This window comes from Eurosta solidaginis, chromosome 2 (genome assembly GCF_040869045.1).
Source record: "Eurosta solidaginis isolate ZX-2024a chromosome 2, ASM4086904v1, whole genome shotgun sequence".
Lineage (NCBI taxonomy): Eukaryota > Metazoa > Arthropoda > Insecta > Diptera > Tephritidae > Eurosta > Eurosta solidaginis.
The window spans coordinates 11,812,900-11,840,273 of record NC_090320.1 but is presented as its reverse complement, the minus strand read 5'-3'; the positions used below and the strand labels follow the sequence as shown (position 1 = coordinate 11,840,273).

Here is a 27,374-nt window from a genome sequence, read left to right as displayed (position 1 = left end):
GCCCCCTAGCGCATATTTTTGTATCGTGTCATCGACCTCTGAATTAAGTTTGAAATTTCAAGTCTCTAGCTCATCGAGAAGTTACTTAAAAGCTGGTTTGAAAATTTTCAAATTCGTATCTAATTATTTCGATCCGTGCGCCACCTAGCGGATTTTTTTTTCCTTTTTTTTTTGCATTGTCACGGTGTTCTAACCTATGTGTAAAGTTTCATGTTTGTAGCTCAATGAGAAATTACTCGATTGCAAGATTTGTATGAAAAGCGCACAACCATTCATCCGAATTTGGAAGTAAAAAACTTGAAATTTATCGCAGTTTAATAATGTAGTACATGGCGTATACGTAACCTTTTTGCGCTGAACAATTAAATAACTAAAAATTAAATAAAAACTATGCAAAGCAAACTTAAAGGACTTTAGCGACCTTAAGTACAAATTTGCATATACTTTATATTAATAATTATTTTTGGTGTTGTTGTTGTCGTTACCAATTATTTGCAGGCTGGCAATATCCCATTGTGTTGTTAAGTGTCCTGCTGTTTTGTTTGTTGTCTATGTAATGCTATGATTGTTATTATGACCTTCAAAAAGTTTTTATATGAATTTACTACTAACAATATGTGTATGTGTGTGCAGCTTAATTGGTCATGCTCATACTCGTACGTACGTACATACATATATACTAACTACATACATGCAAGAGTGAACCTTTATCCAGTGCAATTGTGTTGGTTGAAAAATTCAGGTCGCACGCCCACATTATTTATACAGGAACACAATGTGAATGTGAATGCTCGGTACTTAAGTGACTTTACTTAAGTGACAAGAACAGACAGCAGCTTTTTCGTAAGTACATGTTGAAAGAAACATGCCATGCTGCACATGCTTATTAGCATATTGTTTTTAATATTTTTGTTGCAATAAATTAGTTAAATTAAAAAAAAAAAATTTAGATTCAGGAGAAATTGAGAAACTTTTGGAGGAGACGTGCTCATCTTGACGTTAATAATGTGTCTATTTTATCACATTTTGGAAATTGATGTTTCACTGTTTTTTATGACTAGTGTTCCCAGGATTTATCACCCGAAATTTCTTCCTCAGCTAATCTGGGGAACTTGCTTATCACTCTGAATGAAGTGTCAAGTGCGGTGCTTTTCCTGAAGCCCTTTCCGCTTTCAGACGCTGTTGGACTGTCTGCTCTTTTAGTTAAAGATTGTCCAATATTGTAATATCCTTTACATTTAATTTTAAATCAATCACTTTCCTTGTGTAACTTAATTAATGACTGCAAGCTAACAACAATTATACCCCTCTCTACAAATAGTGACAAATGTAATGTAAGGAATTACAGACTTTTCTAAACAAACGTTTCCAAAGTTTTTGAGGTATTTGTCAAAGAGAAAATTAATATCTGTATGCAATCCTTAATTAGTGCGAGCCAGCATGTATTTGCCTCAGGACGTGCAAGAGTCGCAAATTTCAGCGATTTTTACATTTTATCATTTTCCGCTGGTTCACAAGTACATTGCATTCACAAATACTTTTCGTAAGTGTTCGATAGAGTATCTCACGAAACTCTGGTAAGACCTCCAACGGGTTAGGGGGCTTAGAATATACCCGCGCACGTATGCCTGTCGTAAGAGGCGACTAAAATACCAAATGGATTCAAGGGGATATCCTAGAAGGTTTCATGTGGTCATACTAAATCGTTCCCGATATGGCCGGGCTAGTACCTTAATGGTGGTTGTTACTGAAACGTACCGGATCTGCATCCGACAAAGGACGATCAACATCGATAAAACTTCCCAACACTTTCGGACAGTGTCCTTATCGCTACAACAAAAAACTAATTTAAGTAAGTAAGTAATTTAACTTGCCATCGCTTCTGAAATGGGTAACTGCACACCTATCTAATCGGTGCTGTGTAGTTTTAGTTGATGGTGCTGTCTCTGGCGATTTTGCTACATCATGTGTACCCTGAGCAAGCATTTTGGATCCTCTGCTATTCGTTCTTTTCATACACTGCATTGCTTATCTTTTTCGAACTATCTGCTCTTTGCCTATGATTTGAAAGTGTTTGCTTCTGCTAAGAATTCTGAGAATGCAAGCAAACTTCAATGTGAATTAAATCATCTTCATTCATGGTGCCTAAGGTCTGTTTCCTCTTAACATAAACCAGGCGTCAGAATACCACGCCTACCCGTCTTAATATTGCCAACTTTTTTTTTTAAAGAAGGTTACAGCGATTAAAGATATAGGAGTGGTTTTTGAGGTCAAGTTTTCTTTTCACAGTCATGTTAAACTGACTCTCGCGAAACCATAGTCAGTTTTGGGTTTTTTTCGATGTAATACTCTAGAGTTTTCAGATCTATACACGTTGTAAGCTTCTTTTCACGTCCCTGGTTCGTTCAAACGTGGAGTATCCAGCCATCATCTAGAGACCTTACGACCAAGAATCAGTCAAATTGATTGAAAGGGTTCAAAATATATTCTTAAACCAGCAATACAGTCACTGACGTGAATAATGCACCCACTAAGCGCGCCCAAAAGAATTCATGACCTAACCTTACCTATCAGTAAACTTTTTTGGGGACTTCGGAGTCACGATAGTTTCTAAACTTAGTTTCAACTTTCACATTAATGCTACTCTCAATAAGGCTAGAGGTGTTCTTTCATTCGTGAAACGGTGGTCCAAAGAAATTATTGACCCTTTTGTAAGGAAAGCTCTTTTCATCATTTTAGTTAGACCGATACCCATAATACGGATCAATAGTCTGGTATCCAAAATATCGAGTTCATGTAGATAGACTTAATTCGATACAAAAGCAGATTGTACTTTTCTCTGTAAGGAATTTTCAGTGAGACTCTGCGTATAATCTTCCCCCTTATACTAGTCGATTGAAGCTTATCAATCATACAACTCTTGGAAGTCCTAGAGAAATGCTAGGCGTAATATTTATGGCTAAACTTCTGAACGGATTGATTTCTATCCCAATTCTCTTGAACGAAGTAAACTTTAACGCCCCATCACGAGTTTTAAGATATTAAAAACCTCTTCTTTTGAGGCAGTGTAGAACCAATTTCGAATTAAATGAACCTTTTCGGTGTTTGTGTCATGGTTTTAACACTCATTCTAATTCATTTGATATAGCGGATTCACTTTTTACTATAGAGAAAACTGTCCTATCCTCTCTTAACGCGTAACAAAAAAATTAAAATAGAATAAAAATAAAAATGTTACGTACTCAAAATGTTCACTTATTTAACAATGTAGTATATGTATAATAACTGTTATGTATAATACCCAGCTGATGATATTTATTCTTTAGCTGAGCAGTTTTAGATCTCGACGCTTAACAAACCTCCGCCTATCAACAACTCGACAAAAACAAATCCGTGCGTCATGCGGATGCGCCCCTTGCGTTGGTTGGGCGGGTTTTGAAGGGTATTAAGCCGTTGGGTATTATTATTATGTTTACACATAGATCTTAATTAACTAATTTTTATTATTATCTCTTTATATCTACAGCTCCGGACCTATAAAGCTTAAAAGCTCTAGCTTTAAAATATATACATAAAATACTAAACTCCCAAAGTAAAAAAAAAAAAATTATTTTTTTTTTAATTATTTTATTATTATTACACTGTAGAATTCTAAAAATTGTTTGCGAGTATTTTTTTTTTACTTACGTATATATATTTAAATAAAAATCTACATACCGTTTATTCATGACCTAAAAGCTCATTGGTAGCGTTGATTTCAAAAACATTTTTAGCCAACTTTCGTATGCATTTCAAATATACATAGTTAAAGAGCTAAGTTGCGCTTAAGCTTTTCAAGTTTACTTTAGAATTTTTTCCCATTTCAAACTTTTGATTTAAACTAATCTTTTAGTTTTAGTTGTGCTATTTCTTTTCGGTTAAAATTTTTGATATATACTTACTGTTACTACTAAATCTCTATGACATCTTCTGCAATTACTTAAAAAAACCAATGCGTTCAAAAAAGAGATTTGACAACTACTTTAGAACTATTTTTAGCAAAGACTTAATACAAAAAAAGTCTTGCAAATAATTGATAAATAAAAACAACAAAAACTTCCCACTGCGCTTTTACAAACTACTTAGCTTACTACTATTAACTAAAGTTAAAAAAAAAACTGTCTCTATTCTAATTTTTCTTGATTTCTTATTTCCATTACTTATCTCGTAACTCGTATCTGAAAAGAAAGCTTTATTCATAAGCCTATTTATTTCTATATGCTTATATATATATATGATTATAATGTATATATTTATAAATCTTCCTGATTTCACTTAACGTAACTATTTTAACTAATAAGAAAATTCAAAAACTTCCGTAAACTAAATATTTTTTATGAATTTTTCTGATTTTAGTTATAATGTTTTTTGTTTTTTTTTTTTTGCTTTCACTACTTTTTGCTTATTTCAGATCTTCTGTAAATATATTAATTTTTTTTTTTCAAGTATCCTGTATAGAGCTTTTGAAGCTTTGTAGCACAAATTATGTACCCTAGAAAGCTTTTTTGCTAAAAAAATGAACTTGAGGCTTTTGAATTTTTTCGTGCACACATCTAAAAACAAACTTTTAAAAGCTTTCAATAAAAAGGAATGCTTTTAAGTAAAACAGCTGTAAAAAAGTGTAATTTTTGCGCTATTCACTTCAACTTCGATAGAACACGTTTCAAGTTTTTATTAGCTTTTAAATCGTAAACCAGTTTTTTACCAACATAAGCTTTGTTTAACAAATAAATACTTTAAAAAAGACAAGAGAGCTCATCAGAAGCTTCTGCAAAGATGTGTCGATTGCAACGAAGCTTTTAAACTACTTTTTTTCTACCATAAATATGTACGACAATCCACAAAATGTTATTCCAGCAATCTACCAAATATTGGCCTTCTAAGAAGTTTTTATACACCGGTTGTGAGCTTTTAAAACTCTTGATGTACTAAAGCACTTCAGTTGGCAGATTACTGTTTCCAGTGAGAGATAATACTTTTCTCCTAGGATAAATATGTACGGCAATCTACAAAATGTCACTGCAGCAACCTACCAAATATAGATCTTCCAAGAAGCTTTTATATACCGATTATGAGCTTTTAGAACTTTTGATGTACTAAAACACTTCAATTGGCAGATTAATATTACCAATAAAGGAAAATTCAAGGTTCGAATCGAGCTCAAGGCCAGAACAATAATTTTTTTCTAATGATAATTATTGTTATTTTTTAATTTTTCTAAATTTGAAAAATTGTATTTTGTTTTTGGAATAGTAAGTAGAAAATTTTTCAGACAACCTGCCATAGCTGCGCAGATAGATCCATTTCGAAGGGTGCTAAGCCTTCATCATCAGTACGCTTTAGGCATGCTGCGCTAACCATTTAGCTATACAGCGCAGCATGCCTAAAGCGTACTGATGATGAAGGATTAGCACCCTTCGAAATGGATCTATCTGCGCAGCTATGGCAGGTTGTCTGAACAATTTTCTACTTACTATTCCAAAAACAAAATACAATTTTTCAAATTTAGAAAAATTAAAAAATAACAATAATTATCATTAGAAAAAAATTATTGTTCTGGCCTTGAGCTCGATTCGAACCTTGAATGATTTATCAATAGGCCGATAAAAACAAAAAAACAATTGTTAATAAAGGAAAATTATGTTCAGGAATTAAAAGCCAGCGGTTTGCAAAAAAATCAAAGAACACATTTTTTAATACCTGGGTAAAGCTTTTACCGCAAAACACTCTAAAAAAGTTAGTCTGCTTTAGCGATTATTAAAATTTGAAATCATACAAAGCAAGCGAATGCAAGAAAATTGAAGTATTCATAAAGCTTTATCTTATATTAAAAATGTTTTGCTAACACTTTGGCTTAGTTTAAAGCTCCTTTCTGTACATAAACAACAACGCGACTTATGCGAAAAGCAAACTTTTCTATTTGTACATAAAAACTCTTAGCTTTGTAAGAAAACTACCGGGAAGGCACTTTTACACATAACTGTTCAACTTATGAGTCAAATGAAAATCACTTACGAAATTCGCTGTCTAAAAAGCTTTTAACTGAACTTACTGCAGTAACGAGCCTTTTCAAAAGCTTTCAACAAAGTAAATGTAACTCTTTAAGCTTAAAGCACAAGCCGCAACCTCACTGAGCTCACATATGAAGTGAGCTTTTTAAAAAAGATTTTTTCATAACAACTAGTACACTTCAAGCTTAAAGCTCGCTGAAATATTCTATATGATTTTTTTGCAAAGCAGCTTTTTAAATAAATTTATTTATTTTTTTATAAATTTATTTTAATTTAAATATAAACTCGAGTTTATGGCGCAATGTGAGTGCCATATAAATAAGCTTTCAGTTTTAAAACTAGACACAATTACAAACACAAAATACCAATACAAGTAAAATTATCAGAAATTTCGCAAACATGTAAACAAATTGTGCAATCAATGTCTTTGTATTCTCAATAAAAATAATGCTTTATTTGTTCAATCACTTATCCATTACTAACCAAAGAAAATAACAATTAATTAAATGTCAAAATTTTCGCTCAGCAACAACCTACTCTGTGCTTTCTGCCATATTGATGTACTTATTGTTGTATACAAAACACTTTAAATTTTTATTTTCAATATTTTTTTTGATATTTTTTGATGTTTAGTTTGTATTGTAAGAAGTTTTTTTATTATCGCGGGTTCGAATCGAGCTCAAGGCCTAACAATAATTTTTTATCATTATTATTGTTATGATAAATTTTTTCTTAATTGAAAAAATTTTTAAATTAGAATAGAAGAAAGAAAAAATTTAGACAATTGCCAAAGCTCGTTGTATAGATCCATTTCGGGAACTGCTAAATTCCTTCATCGGCAACGTTTAGGCGCCGCTGCTATAACCATTCAGCCATCACAGCGGTTTTTTGTTTGTCTTCATTAATCCTACTTCTATTCTGGTTCGAGCTCGATTCGAACCCGCGATCTTAAAATCAGTAGGCCGATATAACAACAAAAATTGTTAATACATCCCAGAGCACGGGGAAAAAGTGTCAATAAAATATGACACTATGGCGGCATTGCCATCAAACAAGTCCAATTTTCACATCCATTCTGCAACAGATGTCGCAGTGTTGTGAATATCAATTGGCACGAACCAGAATAGAAGTAGGATTAATGAAGACAAACAAAAAACCGCTGTGATGGCTGAATGGTTATAGCAGCGGCGCCTAAACGTTGCCGATGAAGGAATTTAGCAGTTCCCGAAATGGATCTATACAACGAGCTTTGGCAATTGTCTAAATTTTTTCTTTCTTCTATTCTAATTTAAAAATTTTTTCAATTAAGAAAAAATTTATCATAACAATAATAATGATAAAAAATTATTGTTAGGCCTTGAGCTCGATTCGAACCCGCGATCTTAAAATCAGTAGGCCGATATAACAACAAAAATTGTTAATACATCCCAGAGCACGGGGAAAAAGTGTCAATAAAATATGACACTATAGCGGCATTGCCATCAAACAAGTCCAATTTTCACATCCATTCTGCAACAGATGTCGCAGTGTTGTGAATATCAATTGGCACGAACCAGAATAGAAGTAGGATTAATGAAGACAAACAAAAAACCGCTGTGATGGCTGAATGGTTATAGCAGCGGCGCCTAAACGTTGCCGATGAAGGAATTTAGCAGTTCCCGAAATGGATCTATACAACGAGCTTTGGCAATTGTCTAAATTTTTTCTTTCTTCTATTCTAATTTAAAAATTTTTTCAATTAAGAAAAAATTTATCATAACAATAATAATGATAAAAAATTATTGTTAGGCCTTGAGCTCGATTCGAACCCGCGATCTTAAAATCAGTAGGCCGATATAACAACAAAAATTGTTAATACATCCCAGAGCACGGGGAAAAAGTGTCAATAAAATATGACACTATGGCGGCATTGCCATCAAACAAGTCCAATTTTCACATCCATTCTGCAGCAGATGTCGCAGTGTTGTGAATATCAATTGGCACGAACCAGAATAGAAGTAGGATTAATGAAGACAAACAAAAAACCGCTGTGATGGCTGAATGGTTATAGCAGCGGCGCCTAAACGTTGCCGATGAAGGAATTTAGCAGTTCCCGAAATGGATCTATACAACGAGCTTTGGCAATTGTCTAAATTTTTTCTTTCTTCTATTCTAATTTAAAAATTTTTTCAATTAAGAAAAAATTTATCATAACAATAATAATGATAAAAAATTATTGTTAGGCCTTGAACTCGATTCGAACCCGCGATCTTAAAATCAGTAGGCCGATATAACAACAAAAATTGTTAATACATCCCAGAGCACGGGGAAAAAGTGTCAATAAAATATGACACTATGGCGGCATTGCCATCAAACAAGTCCAATTTTCACATCCATTCTGCAACAGATGTCGCAGTGTTGTGAATATCAATTGGCACGAACCAGAATAGAAGTAGGATTAATGAAGACAAACAAAAAACCGCTGTGATGGCTGAATGGTTATAGCAGCGGCGCCTAAACGTTGCCGATGAAGGAATTTAGCAGTTCCCGAAATGGATCTATACAACGAGCTTTGGAAATTGTCTAAATTTTTTCTTTCTTCTATTCTAATTTAAAAATTTTTTCAATTAAGAAAAAATTTATCATAACAATAATAATGATAAAAAATTATTGTTAGGCCTTGAACTCGATTCGAACCCGCGATCTTAAAATCAGTAGGCCGATATAACAACAAAAATTGTTAATACATCCCAGACCACGGGGAAAAAGTGTCAATAAAATATGACACTATGGCGGCATTGCCATCAAACAAGTCCAATTTTCACATCCATTCTGCAGCAGATGTCGCAGTGTTGTGAATATCAATTGGCACGAACCAGAATAGAAGTAGGATTAATGAAGACAAACAAAAAACCGCTGTGATGGCTGAATGGTTATAGCAGTGGCGCCTAAACGTTACCGATGAAGGAATTTAGCAGTTCCCGAAATGGATCTATACAACGAGCTTTGGCAATTGTCTAAATTTTTTCTTTCTTCTATTCTAATTTAAAAATTTTTTCAATTAAGAAAAAATTTATCATAACAATAATAATGATAAAAAATTATTGTTAGGCCTTGAGCTCGATTCGAACCCGCGATCTTAAAATCAGTAGGCCGATATAACCACAAAAATTGTTTTTTTATTATTTTTTTTTTTTTTTTTTTTGTATTATGTGTACTTATGTAAGTTTCCTAATTTAATTAAATATGATTAATTTTTCATTTTAAAAGCTCCGATTGATTTTTAGTTGAAACAATTAAATTGGCGACATATTATTAACAATAAAGAAATAAGTATATTTAATAATGTGAAATAAAAACGTGCTTTAAATGTTATTTTATATGCTTACCTGGTTGGGGTGCAATAATATCAACGGAAATGTTGTCAATTGACATACATTTTCTTTTGAATGAATTTTTGTGGGTATTATTTTTTTTTTACAATTTTGTCACTTTACTGTTACAGCAGATGGACGAAATGTATTCCAAGGAAAATTTCAATCTCCTCTTTATTCCTAACTCCGAACTAGCCTTCAGTGCCGGCTAACTAGCTGTAAGGTCGCTTCAGCATGTGCAGGGCTACGCTTTTGTATCAGTCCTTGATTCTCCAGACTCCATTTTAATGAGATAAGTGAGACTTAAAGCCAGAAATATTGTATAAGCCAGCACAGCTTCCATTTCCACCCATCGCAGGATGAAACAGATTGAATCTTTAAGTTTGAGTTGGTTGTAATCCAGCGGAATGAAATCAAGATATGGTATTCCCAGCTAGCCGGTATAGTTAGAACTTGAAATTAGCTCCATGAAGAGCATAAGGAACCAAAGCCTCGAAACAGTATTCGTCACGGGTAGGGGTGGTTGACAATTACGCTGGCAAACCATTGAAAGGTTTGCTCTACACAACCCCCTCCATCTAATAGGTGCAATGTGATAATGAAGGAACTGCATCATAATTACAAGCAAACCAAATGGAACAACATGTCCGGGTAGTAAGACTGTCAAGCTTAACAGTGTAGAGCCTGTACAAACCAACAAAACACAATGACAAGTTATTTATGCGAAACAAGCTAACACTTCCCGAAGGCTTAGTAAGTGTTACGAATATGGTGATCTTTTACCGAATAGAATTCAGCACGCTTCGGTATTATCTCGACAGCCATATAGAACAAGCACAATAGCTTGTTAGCCTCGAGTCTATAGATATCGCCCCTTATGAATGACATGCATACTGCGAAAATATTCTTAGCCCACTGGATCTAATGGTCAGTTAACATAATAATTTTCACCGACATCTCTACTTATTCCAGCAGCAAAGAAACTTTATATGGGATAGCTCTAATTTTCTACACGAGGGTTTCTTAATATGCGTATTGGAGTCCGCAGCATTTCATATATCGTACCCAGTTTCCAAGCGGTGGACAGGTTGTCAGAGGAGAGGTTGAATTTCCTAGCCATTCGCGTATGAATTTTGTAATTTTCACGAACTCGCCGCCACCTAGCGCTCATTTGTTCTGCTTTTTTGGCCGGTTCATTGTACTAAGTGTAAAATATGAAGTTTCTCACCCTATGGGATGTTACATAAAAATCGATATCATGGATGTATTTTTTTAAATATCCCGAACCCTACACAATCTAGGAGAATTTTTAATTATTTAAATATTGCAATTTTATTAGGCTGAAATTTTGAGGCTTCTAAATTATCGGAAAGAAATTCGGAGGATTTGTTATATATAACTATACCAGCGCCACCTAGTGAAAGCTTTTTCCTTTCAAGTTGCACTGTCACAGTGTTACAATTTTTAAAATATCTCTTATTTCTTGCTAAATATAAAGTGGCAGCGTGGGCACCTACTTCACCGAAGGGCCTGGGTTTAAGTCCCAAGGAAAAAACAGTAAAATACTTTAGACAAGTAAGCGGATCGCCCTGCGGCAGTGATTTGGCAAACACTCCAAGTGTATTTCTGCCATGAAAAGTTCTAAGTAAAAACTTGTCTGCAGTTCCGAGTCGGCATAAAACAGGTATATGCGTCAATTTGTAGAATAGGTAGTTAAAACACACCCAGTAGGTTTTTTTTTTTTTTTTTTTGTTATACAATTGTTGAAATACAAACTGAAAAATATTAAGCACATTTTTATTTCAAGTAATAAATAAGTTGTAAGAATAACATTTATTTATATAATATGTATCTTAGGTCTATACTAAATAGCAATGTATTTATGTTAATATAAATAACTGTTTTATATATAATATTATAATATTTCTTTTTTTTTTACATATTTTTCTCTTCCATTTGCTTTTCTTCTATGCTCTCTCAATATCTTTCACCTTAACTCTGTGTCTCTTTCTTTTTCTCATACTATTCGCGTTACTTATCAAATACCAATAACAAAAATATCTCAAAAACACAAACATATTTGCTCATATCGTTCTCTCTCTCTCTTGTTTGAACAAAATCACTATCTACAACAACAACAAAAACCCTCAACAATGCAACATTTCAAATACGAATTAAACTTGAACAACAACAACAATTTTCAATACAATCAACAACAACAATACCACTGTTCCATTCAACTACTACTACTGTCAACCATCAAATCATATTCAATTCATTCAAATCACAGGGCAATGCGGCGAATTCATCAGAGACATCGATGGCTACACAACCGGGTGGTTCGGTGACGTCACGTGCTGCCTCGGAAACACGCTCAGGGCCGCCAGGATCGAGCAGCGGCGCTGGCGCAACAGGTAATAGCAGTGGAACTGCTGGTAGTACACACACCGGTGCAAAATTCCGTCATGGCCTATTGCAGCTTATGATACACACAATAGATCCGCTACATGATGGTGAGTTCATAACGTTTCCATTAGTGTTTTGCACTTCCCAATCCAACCTTTCTAACCACAATTCATACACATATACATACATACCACGAAATTCCCATAATCCAAGCTTCCGTTGTAAATGAAATGCAAATTTTCCTCAGCTCCTTACCTATCATAACAAATAAGTGAATACACACAAATCATAAGTGAAACACAGAAAACAGCTCATAATTGCTTTCCCAAAACAAATTACAATCAAATTGAATAGAAAAAAATAAATGATAAAATTACTTTCAAACAAAATTAATATGCAAAAGTTATATCAAATTAACAATAATTGAAAAAATAGCAGCTTGATGTGCTTAAAAAAAATTTTAGTATAGCAAAAAAAAAGAGCAAGAAAATTTGCGAAATCCTGTTTTGTGTTGTTTCGTTGCATTTAAAAAAAAAAATCTAAAAATTTAAAACTTATTTTTAAAATTTCTTAAAAAACAGCCATGACGCTTAGTTGCAAAATTTAATTAATATTGTTTTTTCTTTGATTTTGAGTTATGTTTTATATTATACGCGTGTTTCTGATATAAATATTTCTTTCGTTACAAAGTTATATTGGCTTTTCTTAATTCTATTTAGTGCAATGTTTGTGCAAATATGTTGAGCTTAAGTACTTATTATTTAAACGCAACTTGATTTCAGTTAGATTACAAGTCGAAGGCTTTAGCCTAGCAGATTACTTGCTTCAGGTTTCAAAACTCTTACATATTATCCAAAAGAAATCATTTTTTTTTTTTTTTTGATATTGGCTTTTGTATTGTTTGCAGTACATCCATTGAGCGCAAACACCTACTTGTTTGCTTTAATGCAGCTTTACGAAAAAGCGAATGCCAACGCATTTCGATGCTTCCTCGTCTTCCTCAGGGATTAATATTACAAATTATTTTATTTTTGTGTACGTTTTAGTTACACTCAAACCACAGTATTGTATACGTTTTAATCGGACTTATTGGTTCTGCATTAATTTTATAAGTAAAGTGGCTAAGTTGCAACTAAAATGTACTCAACAATAAAATAATTTTAATGTTACAATTCTCCCTAAGGAAGACGTGAAAGCGCCAAAACGCGTAGTAGGGAAATGGAAAATTTAACTTTGAGATCACAATTCTCGTCCGCAAAGCTACATCAAGGCAAAAGAGTAAAAAAATATTAGATGCGCAAATATATACAGGGTGATAAAAAGAGAACGGTATTTTTAAACTAATTGTTTCCTGCAATATTTGTAATTATATGAATAGGTTCCATGCAGGTTGTCTTCTCGATGTGACCAGATTCTAATTCGCAAATTTATCACTATTTTGAAACAAGCAATTTATGGAAAACTGAAACTTAAACCAGAGAGAATATTTATATGGCGTCCGATATACGACAGTTGCTTGATATATTCTCTCCTGGTAACAATTAAAGCGGTAGTTACCACGGTAGTCACCTAAATATCTGGCTGCGTTCTTCCAAGGTACCTAAGCTTGGCAGACATCACCAGCGGTACTCTTCCAATGGGCGGTGGTCTAGATTCAGAGACCTTACACCTACTTGTGAATATACCCAGCGCCTCTTTTTGAGATCTGACAAAAAAAATCTGCAAGTTTGGGACCACCTGGTCACGACACCCAGCTAAACCTGTAAAGCCTAGCGAAGTTTATTCCAAAACTTTTCCCTGACATGGATTTCCGAGAAAAGAGCATCGGTTATCATTTGATAGACCCTTCCATTAAAGTCCTGAAGCAGGTCCGTCCTACCTTCCTTTACACAGGGCGGCTAGTTGGCTTGATATTCTCAAAACGTCAAAACTGCACCATAAACGCAAGTTCCTCCATATCACCAGTTCTCTGTTCTCCTGTTTTCTTTCCCCTGTTTCACTTTATTTCGACGAGAAAAGTATGGGAAATTCGTCCAATTGTCTCTGTCAAGAGGTCAAAGAAACGCAACCAAACTTTTTACGGATATGGTAAGGTAATGGCTTACAATTAAAACCAGAGCAAGACGTAAATCCTAAAATTGCTGGGAAAAGTGTATATGTAGTTTCATTGTGCCTTTGCATATTCGTATTTATATTTGTAAATAAATTTAAATTTGTTTTGTTGATATTTACAACTGTGCTTCACACACAAAAAAGTACAACTTATTTTGTTTACGAAAATTTAGGGAAGCTGTAAAAAAAGTAATTATAGAACTATTACATAAATATTGACATTAAAAGTAATTACACCTACACGTCACCCTGTATATATATCTTCATATTTAAGCAACGTTTGTATTAACAAAAGTAAAAAAAAAAGTTTAAGTTTGCAATTTGTTTATGAGTATATAAATATGGCTTTTGTATTACGTTTGGTTTTTGTTTGTGTATCTTAAAAAAAAAAATTTAAGAGTATCAGAGAGTTATTAATTCGCTAAATTTCAAAAGTTATATTTACATAGTAATATATAAATGTGTGTGAAAGTTTGAAATAAAAAAAAAAAGAAAAACAATTTTGTGTTGTTCAATGTCAGTTTGGAGTTGAAAATTATTCAAATAAGCTTAAAAGTTAGTTAATGAATTAAAATTTGCCGCTTAAAATGTATTTTTTTTTTGTATTGAAAGTTCATATTCAACTTTTTGCTGCTTGCAATTTGTTGCTGCAACGAGTTTGTTATTATTTATATCTTAATAATTGTACGTACAGTTTTCAATATTAATTGCGTTTGTTATTTACTTAAAAAAAGCTTGATTGATTAAGCAAACATTTTATTATATATACAAATAAATTGGTTGGTTGTGTTTATGCATACTTACACTAATATGGATGTAGTATATTGTTTTTTCGCGAAAGTAGCATTAAGCTAATAGCTAAATGGTTTTTTTGTTCAAATATAAATACCATAGACAGCATAGTATGTAGCTTATATATATACGTATGTATATATGTATAATCAATAAAAGGTTTACTTTTACAATGTTATATAAAAAAAAATCTTTGCTGAAGTATAAAATCCTTGAAGATAAAGCTAAAAAGTTTGCAAAGCTTTTTCAGTGAAAGCTCTATGTAGTAAGCGAATTAAGGGACAGTTTACAGCTTTTAATGTCATAAAAAATATAAATTTCTTAAGAAAAAGCCTTTGCGAATTTGTATATACAATTCATTACCAGAAAGATGTAAGCTTTCAAAGCTTATTCAAAGCATACTCCACCTCGTAAGCTTTCCAGCAATTAGTGACATCTCCATTGTGGTAAATTTCAAAGAAATACTTAAATAAATTTCTATTTTGTATAAATAGTAGCAGGTGAAAGTACAATATGTGTGCATTTATTTCCCAACTCTTGATTAAAAAATGTTTGTGCCAGTAAAATGTGTACGTAGATAAAGTTATGAGCTTTCATTATTAACACGACAAAAGCTCGATTTCGTAAGCTTTTGAAGTTAATCACACGAAGACTCGTTTATGCGCGCTTTGAAAGTTAAATATTCACTTTTTTGGAAAGATTATTTGTGAGCTTTTATAAGCTAACAAAACATATAAAACTTACGTATATAACACGACGAGCGCTTTAAAAACTAATAGAGAGAAAACTTTATTTCGTAGACTTTCAAAGATTACTAAGTGCAAGTTCCACTTCGAAAGTTATTAAAGCATTATTTTTTCTACTTTGTGGCAATACTGTGTGAAAGCCCTTTTTTAGCGCTTTCTACGCTACAAATACTTTTATCTTTGTAGAAAAAATGTTGTTAAGAGTCTGGATATTATATATGATAAAGAGGAATGATTTTAAAGCTAATTTAAGTTGAAAGCTGGATTCCATAAGCTTTTAAACCTAGTTGGCTTAAAGCGTTATTTTTCAAGCTTCGCAAGCAATATTAATTTTAATCTGTACAGCATCATCATTCATCATTAATTGTCGCTTACCGCCTAAGCGATTTTGACAATTTCGCAAAAGGCACGTCAACTATCCCTGTTTCGCTACAACTGACGCCCATTGGGAGCAGTTTTTCCCCAATTGTGTCTCCCAACTCAGTGGAGGTCTTCCGTTGTCATCACCAATTGGCGCTTAAGTACCTAAGCGATTTTGTTCATTTCATAACAAATCACGCCAGCAATCCCTGACTCGCTACAGCTGACGCCAATTAGAAGCACCACTGGGGGTCAATTTCCTCCTCCACCCTTGCTCTGTTTCGAAATGTAAGTGTCGAGTGAAATACTTTGCTGCCGGCGAAGCCTTAGGGCTTTTATTAACCGCACTATCGTCAAATTTGCATAAAGCTCATCATTATACCTTCTTCGCTACTCGCGGTCGGCATCACCGACAGGACCCTCAATCCTCTGAGCAGTTGTCTCTCGAACACTCCATGGTTCATCCCATCTTCTCTCGACGCCATCCTTGATTCCGGGCCAGACAGGTATGGTGAGAGACTTCTAGAGCGAGATTTTAGTTTTGGCCGTCGGCATCACCGACAGGACCATAAATTTTCCGACAAATTGTCTCTCGAATACTCCAAGATTCATCTCATCTTCTCTCGACGCCATCAATGATTCCGAGCCAGACAGGTATGGTGAGCGACTTCTAGAGCGAGATTTTAGTTTTCAATTGCCTAATCAGTCCAAAGTAGCACCTGTTAGCAGGAGTTGTTCGTCCTTTTATTTATAAGCTGACACTGTCTTTGCTGTTAATGATGGTTCCCAAAGTTGAATTCCTTTACAGCCTAGAATTTATTTCCACCAAAAGCGACAGTGACGTCGCGAATGCGCCAATTCCTTTTTGGGTGACAGCAATTACTCCGTCTTGTCGTAATTTACCGCAAGACTCGCTTTTTTGCCTCTCTAGAAATCATGGCGTGGTTTTTACCAAATTAAGTGAAAAACTCGTTTTAGTAATTAAATCAAAGCTTCCATTTCCAAGTCTTTTCATAGCAATCCAGGCGAATGTCTGACATGCCCATGGTTTTGGCATTGAGGGAATTTTTGTAGACTGTGTTTACATACATATATGAGCATCACTTAGCTTTGTTGAAACTTTTTACAATTCAAAACTTTCGCAAACGTTTTTAAAATATAAAGCGATCCATGCATATAAAAAATTTAATAAAAATTTATTTAATATTTCTTATTCAAATAGTTAATTTCTATTTATTTATTTTTTGTTTGTATGTATGAAATATTATAAAAAGTTTCAATAACTTTACACCTTGAAAGCTTTTCGTACCTAACGTGCATATGTATGCAATATAAAAACAGGTTATTTACTCCCTTTTGGAAAACGTTTTTAAAATCGCCTTACTTATGAGATTAAATGAGTTATATTTAATGAAACAAAGTAGTATTTTTATTAAGAACTTTTTTGCGACTCTACTTAACGAGCCAACTGCTACGCCAAAGTCTACGCTTCATTATAAAATCTTCATACTTCATATTGCAACGAATTTGTGCCTTCCGCTAGCGTTCGACTCGCTGAACAGTCGAATAAATAACTCCAATATTCAGTATTGCAAAATGGTCTTTATTTGGGCTACTTTGGGAGTATTACTTCACAATTTCAATTATACTTCACTACTGGCGTGTTTAAATCAAACTGATTGATTATCGCTTGCATCGCACTGCTTTTATACTCTCAGTTAGACTCGTTCACCTATTTCTCCTAAGGTCTAGACTTCGCATGAACATGCCTTCTGGAACAGTTGAATTTCATACTTGGTTATTTAGCTATATGCGTGCGTATGTGTGAGTAACAACTTCTGCTCTTAGCTGTTGACTACATATGTGTATGTGAGATAATCTCTTCATTTCGAGCTGCTGGTTATCTGTGTGGAATATTCTTCGTTACCTTGTACATAAGTGTGGCTGCTTGCTTTTTTATTGTTATGATTATTTACTAACATCATAGTGATGCTAATATTCGCCACAATATTCTCATCTTTTACTGGGTTTATAGTTTCGTTATTTATCAGTGTTCACAGATGAATGTCAAACTATTGACGTATTTATATATTAAAAGCTCTTGAAGAAGAGTTAAACGTCGTCATGAACTGTGAGGAGACTTATTCATATCCCACACTAAATAACTCTCTTAAGGAGAAAAACAAACAGACGATTGAATTAAACGTCAGTGAGAAATCGAAAAAAATTTCTGTTAACTGTTATTTTGTCGCCCTTGTTCTTATACTGCATCAACAATAATAACTTGTATGCTTTGTAAAGCAATAAATATGGTACTTGCATTGCTTATGCTTCGAAAAAAAAAGTACAATGTTGTTGTTTTCAAGACTTAGAGCATTATTGCTTGAAGTTAGTATACAATGAGTAAACTACAATGGCTAACACATCAACAATGAAAGAATTTGTAAATAAATAGCACAAATTGTGTTGAATAAATCGTAAACGCTCAGTAGCTAAATACTTTGTATATCAACAATGCAGCTGCCATAGAAAACTTTGCACAAAAGGCGAAAAGTATGAAGAAACATAAATTAAAATTTTTAAATTCAACTGCATTACAAAGTTATAATAATAACGTGTGAGTGAAAAAAAGTTATTAGTTTAATTTATATACGGAATGTAAGTTATTCCTTATTAAATTCGATTTGGTTTATCACATTTTCAGTGCCATTTTTCGTAAAAAAATTTGTGTCAACATACACTAACTTTAGGTGCACAATTTTGGATAACCCACAAAGCGAAAAGAATAGATTATTAATTTTCTGATAACGTAATCAAAAAAGTAATCGCTCATTACACCCAAACTGCGAATTAAGCTTAATGTCACCCTATTATTTGAAAACCTGTACGTATCACTAATCTGCGGAAAAAATGGCAAAACTAAAATAAAAAAGCACGCCTTGTCTTGGTTACAGAAAAAGTGGGGCGAGCTATGGTGCATTTTCTATATAAGGAAAGGCTTTTTAAACCACTTACGTCTAAAATACGAAGAACGATAGTTTTTATTCAAACGATGGATTCAGCAAGTTCTGCATTTATGATGCAGAAAATAACTTGTGACTTGTTCAAACAACTGAATTAAAATAAATTAACAAAAAAAAAACCAATTTGTACGTCTAATCGATGAATACATTTTTTTAAATCAATAAAGCAAGGTGTAATATCACCCTGTCTCAGCTACCAGTTCGAAAATTCGCTATTTCAAAAGCCGCCTATTTCAGATTTTTTTTCAAATGAATGGTCCTGGCTTTTTCCTTGGCTTGTTTTATCAAAAGGACGAATTCATTTAAGCAACAGTCGAACGATAAGTTGTGCTAGTCTCTTATTTCTGATCTAGAAATGTTTCCGAGTCATTTCATTGTATGATATACAAAGACCAAAATTACGTCAAATTGATGAAAACATGTTTGTTACTTAAAAAACAAAGAGTCCCCCGCTACTGAGCATGTTAGATATTTCTAATAAATTTTTTCATTAATTCGATGAATTTGATGTGTATACCGAAAAAACCTGCTTAATATCAAACATTTATTCCTTCTATTTTTTAATACTTCGATGTTTAATTTTTCATTGATTGTCCTTAAGTGCAGAATACATCTTTTGGATATAATCTTTCTATTTTACTGTTTTGAAGAAATGTTATGTTATTCGGTTTCTATCAAGCATTGATTCCGAAACGTATTAAAAAAATTTCAAATATAAAAACATCTGTTCTATAAATTTAAAACAAAAATGCCACTTTTTCATCCTTCGATGTATTTCATCACAGATATGCATTTACAAAAAAGCACAAATTCATGAAATTGTAGTGCCCACTATTTGTTTAAATACAGACGCCTACATAAATATAACAACAATAAAATTTTGAGTGCAATTGAAAATAATGTTGCTATCAAATTCAATAAGCTTTTTAAACTGTTGTAAAAACGTTGGCGATAACAGTTTCGGCAAAAACAAATCCGTGCGTCATGCGGATGCGCCCCTCGTGTCGGTTGGGCGGACTTTGGAGGGTATTAATCCGTTGGGTTTATTATTATTAATATAGATTAATATGTCAAAAATTGTGTCTGTTTTTGTTCAGCATGAGCGTTTTTCGATCAAAACAAAAATTTTCACAAAGTCTACAAAATCTTCAAAAATAGAGTTTTCTGTGCACATTTGGTTTAAAGATCGTATTTTAAGGTTATAAGTTATGAGATTTAGTAAGTCTCAAATATTTTTTGTAATAATTATTAGTAAAATAGCCTATAATATTAGAAAAAACTCTTTATTACTTAATTCAAAAAATTTGTGTAAGCATTTTATTTTAACAAATCCCTGTTTCAATATATAACTAAAAAATTTTTCCAAAACATCCATAAAAAAATATTTGTGTAATCTGATACGTACGAAAAGTAGAGTTCGAAAATTTTGTTTTATTTTGGCTTTATAAAATCAGTCTTCAAAAAGTCTCCAAATAGCAAATGCAGTCTACATACAATATATGAAATAAATTTTGTATGTTATATTGATCCTTGTAAAGTTTTTGGATCAAATCGTAATTATTCTTGAACTCTACAAAGCCTCCAAAAATTGAATTTCGATGTATAGCATATATTTTGTGTTAAAATAGTATTCTAATTTTCTCATTTCAATAAATATTCCAAAACTTATATAAAGAAAATATTTGTGTAGGTTCAATGCTAAGAAAAAAATAAAGATTTCATAAATTTAATGTTATTTTGGCTATAAAAATCATTCCTTAAATCTCCAAATGGCAAATGAGGTCTATATCCATTAACATGATATATATTTTGACTGCTATACTTCTCCCTATACGTTTTTGTTCAAATCTAAATTTTTAAACGAACTCTACAAAGTCTCCAAAATTTAATTTTCGCTATTGTGTTAAAATGGTATTACACTTTAAAAAAAGTATAAATCTTGAGATGTTTACGAAAGTCTCCAAAAGTTTTAGTACTAGTACTAGATGAAATAGTTCATAATACTAGCAAGGTAGTGTTTTTCCCAATCCAAATAAAACGTGTTTTTTTAACAAACACTTTTATAACATAATATTGTTTTTTTATCTGCAAATGCTTTCTTCATTCATAGGTTAACATTTCCAACTATTTTCAAATTAAATGAACTTGTCAAAAATTGAACGGGATAATTGTTGCCAATTAGACTAACATCTATCACAGTTTCACATCTACCCTCAACAGTAAATTGAAACTAATCCGTTACCAAATAGAAAATGTTAATTCATGTATCTTTGCCAAACAAATTGCTGTATCCTAAACTATTTGCAGCCAATCAATGTTACTGCTGACCCATTTTATTTTTTCTTGAACATTCAATTTTTCTCTTTTCCGTATCTAAATTTGCTGCTCGCATTGAACATGTGCAAGATTTTAATATGAAAAATAAATAAAAATAAAAATTGAGTAATACTGCTGCCAAGCTCAATTTCAAACGATCACATTTTACTTCCTTCAATACGAATTTCAATTTCAATTTCAATTTCGTTGAAAAATATTTCGTTTATTTTACGCTTAGTACAAACAGAAAATCAGAGAAACTACTGTAACTTTTACTGTTGGTGTTACCTAATGATTCTTCGATTGCTTTTGTGCTAACACTGCATTTTACCGATTTGCGATTTGTTGATTTTACCGCAATAGCACTCAAGCAACAAGAAGAGAACGCATACGAGAAGGGGGTGATAAATTCATGGAATATATGTAGGATGATTACTGGAAATATGGCAGATAAAGTGGGGTTTCTAATTCACCTTCATTCTCTTAAAATATGAAAAACTGTATCTTCTAACTAGGAAAAATTAAAAGTTAAACGGAACCCGAAGTTAAAAGAATAAATAAGTAAAATAAAGTATCGTCTCCAAGTTAGGTAAACAGCAAGAATTTTAAGTGAAAGAGATATGAAAAATAATAATAATATATGTGCCCAATGCTGGGCGCCTTTCTAATCTTTCAAAAGAGGAAAAGTGGGTCTTCTGCTTCATCTTCATTCTCTTGATATACGAAGACATATATGTGTGTCTGCAAGCAAGGAAAATTAAAAGTTTGACTTTATGTCCTTCTTTGATTGAGAAAAACAAAACGTCGTATCATTTCAAGACGTCCGCCTCGCTTTCTCTAGATGCATATATAAAGGATTGGGTCAAGAGTGCAAGTATTGGTGTACTATTCTCCACTTTTACTATGAGCAAGTATGAAGCTTTGGGTTTAGAAGTATAAGTGATGGATTTACTGCGCTTTTTTCTCGTAGGATAGAGGATGTTGGATCCAACTCTGTCCGAACAGATAGAACTGAAAGTAAGAAGAGTATATAAGTTAGCGAAAAAGCAAAATACAGTTTTAGCAACAAATAAGGCATAGGGAAACCCCTTTAAAGGGAAGAGATATGAATATAACAATAATTATTGGTCTGTCCAATATTGGGCGCGATTATTGTCTTCCGTGAATGAAAATGTAGGCCTCTTTATATCACTGCAGCTTAGTCGAGGCTTATCGTCTTTAAGGTGCAATTTTTAGCACACCTACTATGACACAGGCATACAACCCTCGGAGCCGTAAATATGGAATGCCCAGAACAAAGGCAGTTTAACACCATTATTTTACTCGCTGATAGAGGACATTTTTTGAAAAGGCTACATGCAATTGCATAATTTTTAATAAGAAACACGTTAAAGTGAAAAGGATATGAAAATTATCGGTGCGCCCCACGTTGGGCGTCATTATTAGTTTCCGACGGAGGAAAAGTAGCTTTACTTCATGGCTGCAGATCAGCTCAGGATCATCGTTTTTTAGGCGCGATTTTAGCCATTTATCTTCCCACAGCCACACTTCCTCCCGGGACGGTAATTACAGTATGCCAAAAGCTGCTTCTCCACAACGGAGGCTGATATACAACTTTTTTGTTGATCTTCGAGGTATAATTGAGTATCTGTTAGCGTACTTCATGATGACATAGCGGTATGGAACGTCATAGTATCCTGGGGTCCTTTAACGAAATACAGCTTGCCATTTGCGGGAAGCACTCCAGCAACATTTGAGTGCTGCTTATAATTGAAGTTTTCACAAGCTTATCGAGCTTCCTTCAAATATATTACCCAACGGTACTTCAATTCCATTTGCTTGCTGTGTTTTTCCACACATTCATATGAATCTAACATTTCTATTTATTCTATTCACGCGTTTTATTACTTACTTTCTTCCAATTGCTGACAGATGAATGCTTCCACTCCCCTCTCAGAAATGTTTCTCTTCACATGCATAGCATGCAAGAATATCCCTTATTTTTGCTGTATTACCTCTAATTTTTCAATAGCCAATAATTTTGTGGATGATTGATTGGCGGTGCTTCTGCATCTAGCTCAATTTGCGAGCTATTTCTCCCTTCTGTGCGTACAAATTCACCCTTCATAGCTCTCAAGGAGCAACGAGCAGCTGGTCTTAGGTGCGAGCGCCCCGCACTTGACCAGCAATAAATGTTTAAGTACTTCGAGTATTATTGTAAAATATGTGGTGAAAACGTTTACGTTGATTGTGCAAATTTTGGTGCATCTGCGGTGTAGGTGGGCGTTTAGTGTGGTTAAGCTGATAAATATTGCGTTACACGAAAAGTCCACAGTTTCAATTGAACTTTAAAAAATAAAAAAAAAAATAAAAAAAAAATTGAACTTTGCCAATTTCAAATATCTATTTCGTAATTTCTGTATAAAGAGTAATTCAACCATCAAGTACATTTAATACAGAACGGTTAAACTTAACAGAGGCTTTGGAAGACTGAAGTCGCTTTTTTTTTTGAAGGGCACAAAAGTTGGTATTGGATTTTGACCTCCAAGATTTTGAAGACTGTTTTTATAAACTTCTAATCTTAATATGTATATATAAATTGCGTGTCGCGTTGTTTGTCCGCGCTGGACTCCTAAGCCTCTTAACCGATTTCAATCAAATTTGCACACCGTGAGCAGTCTGATCCAACTTGAAACATAGGATAGCGTTCCTGTGGAGTTTCTTTCCGAGAAGTAGACCAGGGACCGATATATTCGAACAAAATCTACTCACGGTTCGATTCGCCTGAAATTTGGTACATAGATAGCACTTAGCCTAGATAAGTATTTACGATACTTTTTTTCGGGAAGAGGACCCTGTCTTTTCGAACAAATTCTGTTCTTGGATTAATTTACCTGAAATTGGGTATATAGGTAGCCCTTTGCCTATATTAGCATTTATGACACCTTTTTTCGGGAAATGGAGCAGGGATGGACTGGGAGTGGCACTGAGACTGGGACTGGAACTTGGACTTGGGGTGGGACTGGAACTGGGAAAAGGAGAAAAAAAACTAGAGAGGAGAAAAGAGGGAAGGAGAAAGGGATAGAGTTAGACGAAGATAGAGAGATACGGATAGATGGAGCGGAAAAGAAGTGAGGGAAAAGACGGATAGGGAAAAAGAGACGCAGAAAAAAATGCCGAGGAAAAAATGAATGAAAAGATATGTCAAAGGGGGAGCGAAGGGAAGGGAGAGTAAGAGGTAAAAACTTCTTAAAAGTTATGCAGATAGACCAAGACTAGAGCAAAGCAAAGTCTGGCTGGTCTGCTAGTAGTTCTCTTAAATCTTCAATTTGCAAGATTTTTCTAGAAATTAAATTTCCGTTCTTAAACTTTTTTTTCCTATTTAAGCCAATTGGCTTTATTGCATTTCTAATAAGTCTCTAAAGCAAATTTTTTAGTACAGTGAAACCTTCAATGTACGGACATTCACTGTCAGCCAACTTTTATCCGCCCAAAAGAGGTGTGCGCTCGACGGAGTGGGTAGCTATTTTAATTTTTTTGAATAAGTTAATAGATGTAGTGCTCACAACCTTCCATTGTAAAGAAAAGGTTTTACATTATTTTTTTCTAAAAATTATATAAACCTGTGCTTCGGTTGAAATCTTAGAAACCCCACCCCCAATGGCGCCGAAATGTTGAAAGATACGATACACGATACGAAAATGGAACCAAAGTAATGAAATCAGTTTGGCCTATGGTACTGGAAAAACTGCTCAAGTTGCAATCGCTTAAATTTTTTATTGAAAACTGGGTGGTCATGGCAATAATCTAGCATACCACAACAACTAAAAGTGTGTTAGGGTGGCGCAAATAATTACTTCTATGAATTGGAATCGGGAGAAGCTTACACTCATTATAGGTCACCGGTCATATGGGCATAGATGGTAAGGAAAAGGCTGATGAACTGTGAAAGGAGACAATAGCTGTACATGTTCAAATAAATAGGAAACTTGTAAAACCAAGGGTGGGCCCTAGGTACCTTCCTGGTATTATCCAAGAGAACGTAGTGGCTGATAATGGTTCTTGAGGGAGATTTTCATTTCATTTCATTTATTCGGAAAAAATACATTAGTACAATAAGACAAATTGTCTTTTGTAGTACAACAAACATAATTCATATAATTCATTTAAATAAATAAATAAAAGATGCTAGAAAAACAAGCATATCAAAAACAATACTACAAAACTTTAAATTTTTAATTTTTAAAATTTTAAATTTTGGTTAAATTAGATTAAGATAAGATAAAAATAAAACAAATGCCCAGTTTAAGTTTGTTGACTAGAAAAATAACTGAAAATAATATGTTTGTAGTTGCTTTGGTTTACATTATTCCTAATTGCAGCTGGGATAGAGTTCCAAATACGTACGGTGTTGACGAAAAACAGCCTTGTCGAAGCAACGAAGTTAAAGTTAGGCACAACTAGATTACTCGTCCTGGGAGACCTAGTGAATGTCAATTTCTCAAAAAGATATGCTTCTAGCTTTTTGGTAGTCAAATATGTTACATCCTAATAGCTTGGACCTCCAAGCCGAAATATGATCAAATTTTCGTAACCCGAAAACGTAACGAGTTACATGATTAAAGGCGACCTCAACTTTGTGTGCAGAACATGAGTCCAACTTGTTATAAACGAGCTCTGAATAGTTTATTATTGGCAAAAGAAGCTGTAGGGCCAGTTTTCTTCTAATATGCGGAGGTGTGAAAGGTGCAGATTGCCTAAGATTGCGCAAAGTGGTATACACTTTACCCATGACTGTATTGATGTGGTCTTCACAAGTTAGATTAGAGTTGATAACGAAACCCAAATTTTTAGTTCTAGAAACAATTTGTAAAGCCGAGTTTCCAATGTATATTGGTGAGGCAAGGGCATCAACGGACCTATTCTTCGAAATGGGCAAAATGAACGATTTAGTTGCATTAAGGCAGAGACCATTATTATTGGCCCAGCTCTGTACTGACAATAAATCATTATTTACTTTAAGACAGAGGTTGGCTACGTCCGTGAAACTACCAGACAAATATAATTGTATGTCATCTGCATATGCGTGCATTTTCATGTGCTGACAAACCGAAAAGATATCGTTTACGAAGATACTGAATAACAAAGGCCCAATAATGGAACCCTGCGGAACACGTCGGGGTAGGTGTTTGGTCCCCGAAATTTCGCAACCAGTATTAACAAGTTGTGATCTTCCTGCTAAGTAACTCTCCATTACCATCAAAGCACTGTAGGTAAATCCAAAATATGTTTTAAGTTTATAAGAAAGTAACGCATGGTCAACAGAATCAAAAGCTTTAGAAAAATCGAATAGACAAAGCAGAGTTAGTTGGTTTTTATCAAAAGGTATGCGTATGTCATCAAGAATTTTAAGTAGTGCCGTTGTACAACTATGCTTGGCTCTAAAGCCCGATTGGTGTGGTGATAAGAGGTTATTTCTAGAAATGTGCAAAATTATTTGCTCTGCTATCAGCCTTTCAAAAACTTTCGACAGCGCGGGCAATATGCTAATGGGTCGATAATCACGGACCGAGTTTGCAAGCCGTTTCTTCGGGACGGGTCTTACCATAGCACATTTCCACGATTCAGGAAACCGAGAAGTTATGATGCAATGGTTGATGATGTGTGTGAAGGTACTCAGTATAAATGGTAGAATAATTTTTACAAATTTTTTTGGTATACCATCAACCCCGATGGCATTGGATTTAACTTTAAGTAAGCACCTTACCACGTCGCATTCGGATACCGCCCTGAACTCAAAATTTTCTCCACAGTAGCGCCCATAAGCATTTGGAAAAGGCGCAGTAGGATTTACAGCAGGACTACTCACAAACGCATCATTAAGGGTGTCAGCATTTAGTTCGCATACATGTTTGTCCCTTCCATATACTCGCAAGCTTTTTAGATTACGCCAAAGAGTTTTTGGAGGTAGCGAAGGGTTTAGCCTTGAGGTAAAAAATCTACTTTTTTCGTTCCTTATTATCTTATTAGCGATATTTCTGGCAGCTTTATAGGCAAGCCATGCAACATTACTTTTACTCCTCCTCCACGATTGGTATGCCCTACTACGTGCTTTTATTGCCGCTTGAACTTGGCCATTAAACCACGGACACGAAACATTTCTAGGTCTACTTGAGCGAATAGGCACATGTATGTTAAAGGCATTAACGATTTTGC

At 33.8% G+C, this 27,374-nt stretch overlaps 1 protein-coding gene across 22 annotated transcripts in view; it reads left to right on the top strand.

The window, feature by feature from the left end:
• The window catches only part of Nckx30C (solute carrier family 24 member Nckx30C), an 849,440-nt gene that overhangs the window by 658,079 nt on the left and 163,987 nt on the right, over positions 1-27,374 (top strand). For all 22 annotated transcript variants that reach the window (XR_010949321.1, XM_067764396.1, XM_067764400.1 and 19 more), the window contains one exon: positions 11,694-11,916. Coding sequence is in view for 21 of the 22 variants with exons in the window: in XM_067764396.1 (XP_067620497.1) it covers positions 11,694-11,916 (223 nt within the window). In the remaining variant the exon portion in view is untranslated. The remainder of the gene's footprint in view (positions 1-11,693; positions 11,917-27,374) is intronic.